Source organism: Neltuma alba, unplaced genomic scaffold (assembly GCF_004799145.2).
Source record: "Neltuma alba isolate B1F8T4 unplaced genomic scaffold, ASM479914v2 tig00011218_pilon, whole genome shotgun sequence".
In the NCBI taxonomy this organism is placed as follows: domain Eukaryota; kingdom Viridiplantae; phylum Streptophyta; class Magnoliopsida; order Fabales; family Fabaceae; genus Neltuma; species Neltuma alba.
Genome location: NW_021635941.1, coordinates 234561 through 249048, shown reverse-complemented (window position 1 = coordinate 249048; position 14488 = coordinate 234561). Strand labels below are relative to the sequence as shown.

The window sequence follows — 14488 nt, the reverse complement described above, 5'->3', positions numbered from 1 at the left end:
CAAACCATCATCAAATTCCTATGCTGGCATCAGAGCATTAATATATTCAGAGATGCTTCTAGAAAAGTATGTGAAATTGTAGTAGTCGTGCTTTTTTGGAAGGTCCATCCATTTCACTCATCGTTCTTGCTCAAATGTAATGAGAGCATTGTATCCCAATGCATGAGATTTTTTCAGCCACAAAGGAAGATTTGACCTTAGCCTCCGCTAGAGTTTTACGAATTTATTCAATCTATAAATAAAATATGATAAAGACCAATCACTATTAAAACAATAAACCCATTGTTACGTTTCCGCATCAAAGCGAGATAGTGAAAACAACATATAAACAAACGCTGGCTCTATCTCCTGAATACGAGTTTCTGATCCAACAAGAATTTTTTCAAGTTCGTGTTTCAAAAGTAATCATTCTAATGTGTATATTAAAAAAGACAAAAAGAAATCCCTACGGCCAACTGTTAGCCCAGGCATCTCACTAAGTCCCAAAGTGGGAGATAGAACAATCATGATTGGGTTTATTAATCAGGGGCGCAAAAATTCTCCACGTCCTATGTCGTAAAGCAGGGCTACAGGAAGACTATATGTTAGCTTAAGACCAAAAAAGTAGACATATTTCCTCAAGATTTAGATTACGAGGAACTAACAATGTGCAACATTATTGCCTGTGAACTGTTCCAACTGCTGAATTCGTCGGTTCAGTTGTCCTTGCAATTTCTCGTGTAACTACTAGATAGTGATAATCGCGACGCAGATTGGAAAAAATCAAATGGTGTTCCTGCTCCAAGAGACCTTCTGGTGGCATTTGGAGAATCTGACAAGAGGGGTTCATACACAGAACTTCTGTTTTTGGGCTGTGTTATTGACAGGGAAGAGACATCTTTCTCTATGGATCTGGATTGAGGCTCAATTGTGCCCAGAGACAAAATTGGTCCCCCCAGACGTTCAGCTTGCTGAAGGGTATTTATTTTGCTTGGTCTATACGTAAATCTGAAGTACTTGATGGCTAGAATTGGACCCATCCCAGCTGCTGCTGTAAGCTGTATATGCCATTACAGTTTACATCAAAATGTGACCAATGTACACAGTTAAGAATACGAAGGAAGAATAAAAAGGTGGGGCATAAAAAGACGGATCACGGAATCCAAATTCTTAGGGCCCTGATATTATTTTATTTTATCCCTTATAGTGCAAAACAACAAAAATTTGAGTTTTATTTGGGATTAAACTCAATTGTATATGGGACTGAATGCAAAACAAGATGAGGAGGAACTTACAAATATTGTTATCCAATATGATGGTTGTTGGCACAACCGAAACATAATTGTATACATCCCTGACGAAGGAATGGCACTGAAGATGAAGTTGATGACGTAAAAGGCAGCCAAATTTCCCCATATAGCAAGATGTTGCAATATTGTAAAGGAACTGCAGGCATCAAATATTCAGACATTAAAAAGTAGAAGCAGCAGATGTTCCAAACAGGTTGGTGCAATGATAGCAAATAAAGACAATAACCATATATGAATTTTATCTTCACAACTGAAACTACGTATTTCAGTATTCTTTAAGCCCATATTAAAAGTAAAAATAGCGAAAGTCTAAGTAACTTAATGCAACGCCCTGTCAAATTTTGACAGGCTATTGCATCTACAGCTTCTTTGGTTCAAACTTACTTGGTCTCCATTGCAACCACAAAAGCCTGCAACCATATACAACTAGAGAGCGCAACCATAGAGACCTCCTCCATCTCACTTTTCTCAGAAGCATAGGCATGTATGGTTATCACAAATACTACTATTGCCTGCAAATAAGGGATAACGAAGATGGCATAAATACCAAATAGGAAGTATATAGCCATTAAAAGGTTTAGGCTCTATATCATTCACTTCAGCCGCAAAGGAATTCAATCTATTTTCAAGGGCCAGCGTAGCAGTGAAAATAATAAACTTTTATTAAATATCAGATTACTGTCCAACGATATGCTCATAAACAGCACTTACATGAAAGAGAGATCGCCCAAACCATCCAGCAAATGTACTTGGGTTTAGAAGCCTGTTTCAAGGTTTTTCAGTCAATTCAGAGATTGGCGATGAAGCAGTTATCCGTTGCACATTTGATCACAGTGAACTGGATTTTAAGAAAATCAAGATTAAATAGTACTAAAATATCAAACCTCCCAGCTTGGCAATAAAATAAAATTTGGGGATGCTGCATCACAGTTTCTTCACCAAGATCTTTGTCAAGCACACTGACTAGTACAGGAACACTAGTGTAGAAAACATTATAAGCCATCAAGCTAACAGAATTGAAAAGGCTGGTTCCAGAGACTCCTGAAATGAATGAAAAACTGAAAATGCAATTATTAGCCCGGAAAGAAGAAATTAAAATCAACTCTTGCACTGCTACATCCATAAATATTGAGAATGATGATGGGTAGTGTGTGTCCTCATGCTAACTTTTCCTTTCAACTATATTCTTTGGGCTCACTGTGGGATGCCCTTTATATAGTTGATAGTACAATGCTCCAGTATGCATAGGTACTCCCCCAGGGTGGAGGGTTGCAAATTATTAAAAAAAAAAAAAAAAAGGAAGAAGAAGAAGAAGAAACAGAGAGATGTTGCATAAGAAACTCACAAGATTTGGATGAAACATATCAGTAGGGACTTGTAGAATGAGTACTGAGAGAGAAATGCCGTACGGTTGTAAGAGTACCGGCCATGGACAAGAATTAGTCTCTTTAGGAACCTGAATTCTGCAAAATAACATATAATCAATCCCCTAAGAGCAGATGACATCTTCTATTTATATGCAAATCAAAGAATGTTAGATCAATCTACGATCACTGGAATCACTAAGTCTGCAAAAGAGCTTGGCTCAACTTATGGCAACTATATAAATTATTGTTCCGGCAATCAACTCTTTGACAAGGTTCAAATGAAAATTAGAAGATAGTAATTGGCAAACTGCCTTACAGAACTTTTACACACATCTCGACATGAAAGTTGCACATGCAAAAGGGATATTTTTTGTATATATTTATTATTACAAGAAAAAAAAAATCTTACTTCCAATGCTGTAATCTGCTGCTCTTGCTGCTTGTAACCCTTCTCTCCCACTAATGCCAACACCTATGTCAGCTGTTTGTATCATCCTTACATCATTTCCCCCATCACCAACTGCCAGTGTTCTATAATCACATGATTTTAAAAGCTCTACAAGCTGCAACAACCAGTGTATACAGTGTTAACGTGTATCATTAGAAGTTAAATGAACAAACACAAGAATGGCAGTTATCAGTCCAAGGTGAACAAAGAAGCAAAAGCTTTCATATGCATGAATGATGTGTTTCACCAAAGAGGCAGCTGTTAATATCAGCAAATGAGAATACAAAGATCAGAAAATACTGAATCGTAGGTCCTGAGTTTCTTATGTGCATCATTTATCTTTTATCAAACAACATAATAGTGCAGTCTATAATGACCATTTGAAATGGGTAACGCAGCCTTATGCCTTTTAAGAAGAAGCTGTAATATAAAACTTGGGGTAAAAGAAGCTCCAAAACACAGACAAAAAATTTGAAATCAGAGCCGTCATCAATTCTTAATTTTTCCCTTTCAAGCTTGGCTCTTCTCTTCTACATTAGCGCACATCTAATTAGGCACACCATCCTTATCTATATTAGGTATAGAGGGAGCACAAGCCCTCTACAATAGGAAAAAGAAAGAGCATGAATGGAGAGAAATACATGAATATTTCTAACAACAGAGCATCTGATAATACACACAGAGTTTCAGGAAACACCTGTGCTTTTTGTGATGGTGTCACACGGCAACATATAGCAGTCCTTGACAGTACGGCAAGCTCGGTAAAAGCTTTCCGGTAGTGATTAAGCACTATCTCAAGAGCCCAACCATCAACAACAAAGGCCACATCCTGTGTGATATAACAAAATAATATTGAAATTATAAGCTTCAAGTCATTTTAATTAATTCATCCAATTACATTTTCACAGAGGAATAATAATTCTAGTGATGACACCAAAGACATTTAGTCAGAAAACTAGATAGTTGTACCATTATTCTGTTATGGGAGTTGGGTTATTGTAACATAAAAAAGGAAATGCTTAGTATATGTAAATAACATTGCTGTGAAACTATAACACTTCATTAAGATAGAAGCGACCTCACTGGAATTTGACATGGTACAAACAGACGATATAAGCTTTACCTTGGGCTCTGAGGGAGTTATCCTCATTGTAAGAAGCACTCTCTCCAAACTTCTACAAACCTCATCTCTGGTTTTCCCATCAATTGATAGAAGCTGTCCCTTTGGCTCTATCAAGTTTGAAAAGAAATAATATCATAAAAATTTTGGTGTTAGTAATCAGCCTTAGCAAGACTATTAATAATATTCGAGACTAGTTAATAATCTTCAGCATTTGTCACCCAAAAAAAAAAAAAATCAGCATTTATGCCCAACCAAAAAAACTTCAGCATGTGTATAATGCTTGCAAAACAGTGCAAGTTTAAAGCAATTTGAGATAGAATTGATAGAATAAAGATTGGACTTCAGGATTAATATGACTAATAATAATAATAATCCATGAACCAATGCATACACAGCCAACCTCTTCAGTTATTCTTCTCTTTTCTTTTCTTATGACAAAGCAAATACTTCAACTATAAGAGCCTAGTCAGATAGTTTCAGTACAGAAAATAAATCCATGCATGTCTCAAGCACGGTTGGAATGTAATTTGTTTTATGAATACTTATATATTTCATTTATATGGATAAAAATATATTTTAAAATATGTAGTTGAACATTCCCGGACCTATACTTTTCAAATTGAAATATCATCAACTTTCAGTGCCATTAATATACCAGGTTGGTATTCGTGATACCTAGACTCAATGCCTAAAAGTTTGACAACAAAGCCTCATAAATCATAAACTTATATTTGTCAAAAATCAACATAGAATATAAAATATTTTTTGGAAAAAAAGAGAAATCTAACATTTGCTTGGACCAGGGAACAAATGTTCCCCAAATAGAGTAGACCAGTTATCTTTAAGAAAAAGCAAATACCTCAAGGGGCTTATTAGTTATTAATGCACTAAAGCTTCAAGAACAACCACCAGATTTTTTTTTTTTTAAAAAAGACACAATTAGCTTCCCCAATGAATAAGACGCAGAACAGAAAGACGGGACAAACACACAGACACAGTTGAGCTTCTTTGTCTGAGAATAAAGAGATACTGGGTCTGGGTGAATAACCCATGCATCATATCAAGACTCCTGCATTGCTTGATTACTTCAACATGCACTAACAAATCGAACAATTATTTTTCAATTAACTCAAAGAAAGCTACAACCATGCAGTATAATCTTAATTCCCAACTACCTGGGGAAATAAAATTGCACGATAAGGCAATTTGAATAGCTGTATTTTGCTTGTCTCCGGTTAGCATCCAAAAATTTATTCCCGCCTTTCTAAGTGCTTCTATTGTTTCAGGAACTCCATCCTGAAAAGCATCAAGTACAGGAAATGGCAATAGTTATAGTTATAATTATGGCAAAATCATTGAGGATTAACAAGGATTCCAAAAGGATACGTCTCAATGAGAAAATAAGGCACATACTCACCTGTAAACGATCTTCTATAGCTGTTACACCAAGAACTTCCCAGTCATGTTCAATCATTTGGCAGACTTCAGCAACTCTCCACTGTGATAGATGGTAATTTGAGAAGAAGTGATTTATCAAAATTACAGTACATGATTTTGTCAGTGACATATGCCCTTTACCTCCCTATCAACCAAGGTGCTATTGGCCTCCTTAAACATCAAAGACCATTGTTGGTATTCATCTTCCTTTAACTCTCGCCAAGCCAAGCATAATGTACGTAGTCCCAAGTGAGAATATTGCTCCACAGCTTCAATGAAATTTCGGGTTTGCTGCCCTGCAGAAAGCAATGGCATCAATTATGTGAGAAAATAACTGACTGATCAAACACATGAAAGTAGCCTGATGTCTAAGCATCAATGTTCTCTTAATCCCTGAGCCAACAGAGGGTTAAAGCAGAAAGTCCCAAAATTCACCAAATCTACAGAGACATGAGGCAGCCTGATGGAACCCAGAACAGAAAAAACAGAAAAACAATGGTGATTTGCATTGTTTATGCGCAAATAGATGAGTTTAACCTCCAATCAGTGTAGGATTAGGGGTCAAATCCAGGTAATCACAGTAAATCAGTCACAAGTGAGAAGATAAAGCCGAAAGAAAATAGCAGGAATCACTCAGCCTCACATACAAGCATTCAAGAGGCTAGAATTCTCTCATACAATTCACGTGTTGCTTGTCCTTCTCCAAGTGATGTGTGGGAGAAACTAACCTCTCCAATAGCTAGGAGTGTGTTTTGCTTCCGCCTTATTTAATATTCATATCTGAATCCATTAGACTTGCACTATATGCTCCTACCGCCCCCCCCCCCCCACACACAGAGGCATACACAGACCTCACAGCCTATGAGTTAATTACAAACTTGGCCCGTTAGTTATGGGCCCCTCACAGCCATTATTTTAACCTGATAATTCTCTCTCACACACAACTAACGCCACAGCCCACAAGTTAATTATTTAGGGGTAGGGTTTTTAGCATACTAATTCTTTCTATTGATAATATTGTTGCTCATCACTGAACTCGGAGCACTGAGTGCATATGTAGTCTCTCTTTCTCAAGTGCAATAAGTGGTATGAGCAATCATGATATGAGAAAAATAAATCGAAGAAAATCCCAATATTTACAATATTTCATTGCCCTAAAACACATAAGCAGGAGATACAAATAGTCTTACCAGTACGGGCAAATGGAAGAATTGCCTCGTCTGCTCCTTTTGATAGGAGAAGGATCTTTCCGTTTTGGCAATCCTTTACCACCACTGACATTCGTTTCCTATCAGAAGTGAATTCTAGGGTATCCAAAATTTCATAATTAAGTACTGAAGAATTGAACTTGACCTCTGCAAAATATTGAGGAAAATTGTCACAAAAAGCCAACAAGCACAATGATGCTCTAAAAGGGAAACAAGTGACATGTACCAAGAATACTGCCGTTCTTATTGAAGAAAACCATATGCAACCTTGCAGCAGCGTTGACAAGAGCATCCTCATCCTGAGACTGTGCCTTATAAAAAATATCTCCAATTTTGCTAATGACCACAAGAAAAACCAAGTCCAAAATGAATAACTTCTTTATCAAAGCTTACTAAAACTATCACAGTCAAGATACATGACAGTCTTAAAAGTTGCCATGTCCATTAATCACATCAAGGATAAAGGCCGAATCACCTTCGTGTGGGTATGACAGTATTACATATTGCCATAACTGTAAGAAATCGCACAACATCAGGGGACCCACAAGAAATAGCACTAAGAAGCTCAGCATCTGCTAAAAAAGGAGGCAATCAGGTGGTCAAAATAGCAGCATAGAATAGTTACAGAACAAGATACATCAACACAATATGAAAATGGGAGGGCAGAAAATGTCACTGTCCAGACTTAATTTTGTCAAAATGCAATGCATGGTCATTAATAACTTTTCACAATCCACAAGCCCATTTTCACTCTAACCCAGTATGCATATGAATCAAAATTAGTAAAAGTAAGAAATCAAGATTTGGGCTGATGTAAAGAAACATCATATTTTTTAGGATTCTAAGATCATTAAAGTCATAATTGGGTTCCAACAGTCACACAGGATTGATGTTTTAAGCCATGCCAGATACACAATGGATTCTCAACTCTACAAATCTAACTGTTAGTACACACCCAACATGTGAAACCAAAACTTCAATAGCCCAATAGAAGGCTGTCCATGCTTTCTCTCCCAGAGTTCTTAAATTCTAGAACTCATTACATTAGAGTATAAGTTCTTGTGCAGTTAGTACAAGACAAAGGCAACAAGAAAGTTTCCCTCAATGGAAAAACTATACAGACCTTTCAAAGCATCTCCATTCTCATTTCCATAGAAAATGCCGCTGATACAACATCTTTTAAAAATCATCTTATTCTCAGTCAGAGTGCCAGTTTTATCTGTCAATATGTACTCAACTTGTCCCAAGTCCTCGCTTATCGCTGTACTGCCACACATGACCAGCATAATTTACATTAAAAAAGTTTTGCAAAAATATTTGTTTCTAATTCTAAAGGCATTCAGTATGATCAGGATTCTTCCCCAACTCACTTTGTTGCATGGGATGGAATACCAGTTTCTGAGTCAACCATCTGATGGTCCCAATCAATAAATTTTGCATACAAGCTTTTCACCAGATCTAGAGATACCTGCCAGAGATTAATAGTTGGCCGTATTAACTTCAGGAACAATCACTGCAATTCCTCCGCTCACTTGAACTAATCCAGAACTATGAAAATGGTTGTAGCACTCTTATTACAAACAATATCAGGTAAGTATATCAGTTTGATGATATCTTTCAAGGTCTTTGATACTTACTGCTTCCTCTAAGACTATCATCACTTCTTGAAACAACCAAACTACTTGGAATAACAACAGGATAAAAAACCTATGGGCATATTGAACCATATAATTTGCAACAATTGTTATAACTCAAACCTAAACCATCAGCTTACCTTGATGGAAATGGGTATCATGATCGAACAAAGAAGCTCAAATCGCAGAGGGATGACCAATAGTTCAAACCAAGAGCCTTCATTTGGGTAAAGGACATACCATTGCTTCAAGGAAAAAGGAGTAAAGAAATCAGAGAAGAAAAGAAAACAAGCATGAGGCTCCACCAACATGCACCCTCAAAGAACATGAAACTTGACGATAAGTAAACAGAAACGTCAGGCAATAATAAGTCAAAAGCTTAGTTACATGAAGGACTGACGACTACCAAACATCTAAAGACTAAATTAGCACCGTGAAAGGAAAATAAAAATTCACAGGCCCTGGAACAAGAACGTTCACTGATCTCACGGAAGTACACTTTAATTAAAAAGATTATCTACTTCGTCAAAGAGCTTTCCTTATTGAGTGTGAACTTCACTCAAGTATGTAGTCCACATCAGCCCTGAGGTACAACAAACCAAACTACTCTCAGAGGAAACAAGCTGAGCAGGGAACATTGAAATGTGGCCTGAATGATCCACCAAACAACAAATCTTCCCAAACTAGTAATTGGAGGTGGAAAGACAATATTGCAATTTACAGACTACAAGGACAAGTGAACATTTCCTAACAAGCACATGATTTGACACAGTTGTTAGTTGTAAGTGCATACAAAACATTAATTCGAAAACTGTGACATACTTTCTTTGCCTCTGTATCCTTCCAAACATTGCCAGCTATGCCCAGAACCATAACAACCACAATTTGGAATACAAATATAGCACCAGTCAGCTTGTCAATCATGGCATCCATTGCAGTGAGCTTTGGTTCTGGGATACCCCTACTCATTCCCAGCTTGGTTTCATTGCCTGAAGGAAATGAAGCATGTGTCCAATGCAAAGTCAGTTGACTACAGAAACTAGTATATAGTCCCAACAGTTCATACTATCAAAAAACTTGCCTGTATATACAGCCACTCCACATGCCCACTCCGTATTCCGCAAGTAACATGACTGAAGAATGGTGTTTTTAATTGTTAAGGGACACATATCATTATCAATAAATGGGGGGAACAGCCTCATATTCGCATCAAATCTTCTGATGTCTTTATCTGGATTAGGGCACTCAATTACACCCTGTACACACATACAAAGACATCAACCGTTTAATTTTTTTTACTACTCGTGTGACTAAAACAATTCTACCAATTATAGATACTTTTAAAAACAAAATATTGCCTTTATTTTGTGCAATAGCTCAACATCTATTCCCATACAAGCAGAAGGTATAATCCTCGTCTTCAGGTCAGTTTCACCATCCAGTGCAGAAGTCTGAATAACATGCCAAATCATCAGGTCCTTGAAATGCACAAAGTGAAATATATACTTCTTTCATCAAAGGAAAAGGAAGGAAAATAATAAGTTTAGAAATATTTTCCCTCCTCTACAATACATGAAAGTGAGAGAGGACAATTTTTAGCATGTTTCCAAAATAATTACCTCTATATAGCAAAGTCCTTGGGGATCGGAGGTACCAATCAGAACAAGGTCACAAGGCACTTCATCATTTTCACGTAACCATACTATAGTGCCTACATGGATATCCTGGGCTTGGATCTATGACAACAACAAATATGCAAGAGTTAGCTTTACAAGATATGAAGGCTGTATTATGACAATAAAGCCCATGGATAAGAATGAACACAATGACAAAGATCAAACCAATGACCAAATCGCCCCATAAAAGAACAATATAATAACACAAATTGATGCATCAAGACCCTTAATAAGTAAAATATCCCTGCTCTTGTGGATGAGATTGATTCCCAAGGTTCTTACAGGAAAGTCACCAAACTGATAACATGGCATGAGAATGTGCAGAAACTCACAATATGATTCTGCGCAAGACGGTGAACAATCATATTGATGGTTAATGCATTTCACCGCATTCACTTTAGGCTGTAAACTAGAGTTTAAATTGTTTGTGGGTCAGCTGTAAACCCCAACTGCTGCTTTTAGGAGTTATATAGATTGGAGAAATAGAGGATGCCATATTGGTATTCAACTAATTTCTTTTATTTACCTCTTGCAGGCCATTTATTTTAGAAGAACGAAAGTTAAACCCCTTTTAGTAGTATATATGAACATAATACAAAGCGAACCATACAATAAGTATAGGCAATAATGGACAGACCAAACTCGCACTATCTTCAATCAAATAAACCAGAAATCTGGAATAAGATAAGGCAAGAGAAACGCTTTGTATTTGAGGAATATACGTGAGGTAAATATGGCTACTAAACTACAGGCATAAAAGTAAGAAAAGCAGCCTTAAATTGTTTTTCTAATATTTCATGAACCTTGCTTGATACAAACATGTGCACAGTACTCATTAAAATCAAAATCATGAACTGTGATGAATCAGTTGCCATATATTGGACAAATCAGGAAATTGGCCTTCCTCATTTAAGTCAGCGTCTTTTACCAAAAATAAAATAAAAACAACATAATACAAAGCTTGAACCCATAAGTCTATCCTCCTACACGTCCTTCTTTTTAATTGTCTTGCTGCTTTGTTCTCAAATCAAAAACAACACGGGGGCAAGGTCAGAAGAAGTTAAGTTTTCATACATGTTTCTTAATGCCCTTGCTGACAACCCAGACTTCCTTCTCATTAGCCTTCTTGTCTGAAAGATATCTGTTGTAATCATCCCAAGCCTCTTTTGACGCAGAGACTGCAAATATGAAGATAAGTGGACCCCATGTACTGGCAGGATTTACTGGTGTAATGAGAGGCCATAGCTGTAGGCAAGCTATAAGTAAAAAGTACTGATTCATGAATCGGCTGGAACAAAAGAAAGAAACAAAGGGTTGGATAAGAGAGAGATACCATAAGAACTGGTAGAGTGAAAAAAAGAAACTAAAAAGCATAATATAATCAACCCTCATTGATAAAAAAAGCCATCGAAACCGACTTCTGAAACAAAAATGTGGGCACCAGTCATAATGAGAAAGCTCCAACATAGTATAAGTGTATAACAAGAAGAAGACTGATTGATTAAAATCAGAAAGCTACACAAAGGTTATATATGCATTGCTAGGGATCACCCATGCATTCTTTTACATTACTCCTTTCTATTTGACTGTAAATTATTCTTCAGTCTTATAACTTGTCAGCTTCTATGATGAATTTCTAAAATCTAAACATACATTACACACATACAGAAGATCATAAAATGGACTTTTGCTCCATGAATCAAAGCTTTGTTATCAATATCATAGAGGATAAAGATTTCATAGCTGAGAACACAATAATGTTATGATACTTCCAAGTTGCAATGCAAAACAATAAGTAATTGACATTTGATCAACGAATAATTACCTGAACTGCTCCCATAAATTTTTCGGTAGAAAGTTCAATAAAGTATACTTTCTGTTTGATATGCGATTGTCACAGTAGATACCACGTGCTGATTCGTCATCATTGATGTAAACGTAACGCTTCATTGTAGAATTAGGAGCATCTGTATTTGCACAGATGTCCTCTTCTCCTAACTTGCAGCCGTCAACGAGGACTATTTCCACAAAGATTTCATATATTCAGATTCTACAACTGCAAGCAATCAATGAAAAAAAGTCATATTTGTGTTCAAAGTGTGGTGATAATGATGATGATGATGATGGTGTGATGACAAGGATGGTGATGATTGTTAAATAAAACTGGGAACAATAACAAGCCTAAGATTCCAAGAGAACAATGACAACTAGATATGTGAACCACTTCAGCATAATAAGTACGATGAGTTTTTACATATCCAGATGCTACCAGAGTGCTCAGCATGCAAAATTAGATGTGGCGTACAATAACAAATCCATAGCTACTTAGTCTATATGAACCAGTTTGGTCAAAGAGGCTTTGATACTAAGTGGAAAAACTCTTCTCAGCAAAAGTTTTAAGACACATCTATAACAAAAGAAAACAAATAAGTCATTCAATGAACAAAGAACCATTCCTCTTTACTTGCCAGTACTGGTATGCTAAAGAATTTAAGTTTATGAAAGAGAAATTGTGATCAATGAATAAAAAATGTATATTAAAGGTAAACCTATGCGGGGGACCAACTATGTTGAGTATTACCAAAACTGGAAACAGGTCACAAAACGCCAATTGTAAAACTGTATAGAGTGTCGTCTCAGGTAAGTAGATATTATTTCTTTCTATTCTCGCCCAAAACAGAACCAGTTAAATGTCACTGGCCTTTAAATTTTTATCCTTTAAGCAAAAATGTTTGTCACTGTTCCATCACAAACAAGTTATAACATCACAAATGTTGCCTCGTGTTATTCTGAATCATAGGACATTCCCGCCAATGAACGAACATGTTGGCAGCAGACACCTCATTTGAAATGCATCACCGGTTGATCGAAAGTTATGCAAGGCATAAACTCAAGTGTAATGACAAAAATATAATCCCCTCAATGAAAAGCAACAAAGAGTTCACTTAAACTCAGGAACAAATCACTGCCCGTTGACAAATGAAAATGAAATTTGATTTGATTGTGCAGCTTCTTCGTCCAACAAAATACGCCTCATCGATGAGGACTAAAGTTTCGAAGAGCAAAATTTTACACCGAAATGCACACAAAAAGAACAGGAAGAAGAAGAAGAAGCAAGCAAGCAAAGAAAGTTTCAGGAAGTGGTGCCTATGTTTGCAGTTACCAATTAGCTGGGAATCTACGAAAAGAAAACGTGACCAAAGTTCAATTTCCGGAGGGCCATGTTAAAACTACGCTTTCAGTTATTTTTGGTTACAACTACGCTTTCAATTATGATACACGATCTTCGAACCATCATCAAAACCTCAGATTTGTACCCAATAAAAACATAAAATGGCCGGACGTCATACCTTCGATCGACTCTCTGGGCTCGGGTCCGAGTCTCTTTCCTTCTGGCTTTTTTTAAAGTAGCCAGAGATTCGTTTCTGGTCAAAAAGAAAATCAAATCAAAATTAAAAATAAAATAGATTTCTTTCGGGCAGTGTGTTCGCTATCCAGTGCGATCGTCCACACTGACTCCTGATGAGGTAATAGACAAGTAGCCAAGTAGGCATTGTATCATCCAACGACCCCATTTCAAATGGTTGATAAGGGACTCCACGTCGTCATCGTCGAGATGGATGTCCACGTGTCATAATGAAGGCGGGCGTGCGGCACCGCGGCCCTTTGTGTTTCTTTCTGAAACTGTGATCCTTGTTAGGAGATCGCTTGCTTGGTCATTTGGGCTCGAACTGGGCTTGGACCTTCATTAGTTTTCTTTGGGTGCTCTTTCTCTTATTGGGGCTCCCTTAGTTAGAGAATGTAGGGCAGGGAGACGTATTTTGAAGTTATGGTCTGGGTCATGCCCGATAAAGGTTGTGGCTTGTTGCCTTTGTGCAAAAACATTTGCTTATTGCATCAAAAAGCAAAAATTCGCTTATTGGCTGGAAGGAAAGGAGTTAGAGAATAAAATCATTTTGTGACAGTGTAGTTAGTAATAGAAGTCACTGCAGCATAAGAATGAGGTTATGACAGTTGTATTATGTGTCCTTGTATCAATACTTTTTTCTCGTATATTGGTTACTCTGTGCCCTTTCTTTCTTTATAAACATGAACAGTAGGAGCCAATCATCTATCACGGTGTGTGGCTCTTTTCTCATTTCGTGATTCTTGTCTCTGCTTTCTTTCTAAAAGGCTGTTCTCCAAATTATACGAAACAATCGGTTAAGGACTCGAAGTATTGTAGCCTAATGGTATGAATGCTCCATTATAAATGAAGGGTTCTAGATTCGATTCTGGTTACCATTATACTGCTTCCAATCATAAT

General features: G+C 36.9%; 1 protein-coding gene across 2 annotated transcripts; it reads right to left on the bottom strand.

The window, feature by feature from the left end:
- Positions 1-342: 342 nt before the first annotated feature.
- Positions 343-13638, bottom strand: LOC114762528 (phospholipid-transporting ATPase 2). Of its 2 annotated transcripts, none has more exons than XM_028952019.1 (25): positions 13533-13638; positions 12008-12238; positions 11257-11470; positions 10126-10242; positions 9865-9957; positions 9588-9762; positions 9329-9495; positions 8647-8751; positions 8243-8340; positions 7996-8138; positions 7348-7444; positions 7099-7208; positions 6855-7019; positions 5806-5960; positions 5645-5725; positions 5403-5523; positions 4228-4334; positions 3802-3933; positions 3066-3219; positions 2635-2752; positions 2174-2347; positions 2001-2052; positions 1674-1801; positions 1275-1425; positions 343-1037 (listed from the first exon to the last, which is right to left on the bottom strand). In XM_028952019.1, the coding sequence occupies exons 2-25, from the start codon at positions 12130-12132 to the stop codon at positions 696-698; spliced, it is 3324 nt and encodes a 1107-aa protein (XP_028807852.1). In that variant the 5' UTR covers positions 12133-12238; positions 13533-13638; the 3' UTR covers positions 343-695. The 2 variants fall into 2 exon arrangements, with proteins under 2 accessions (XP_028807852.1, XP_028807853.1); XM_028952020.1 differs by lacking the exon at positions 13533-13638 and adding an exon at positions 13346-13363.
- Positions 13639-14488: the final 850 nt, after the last annotated feature.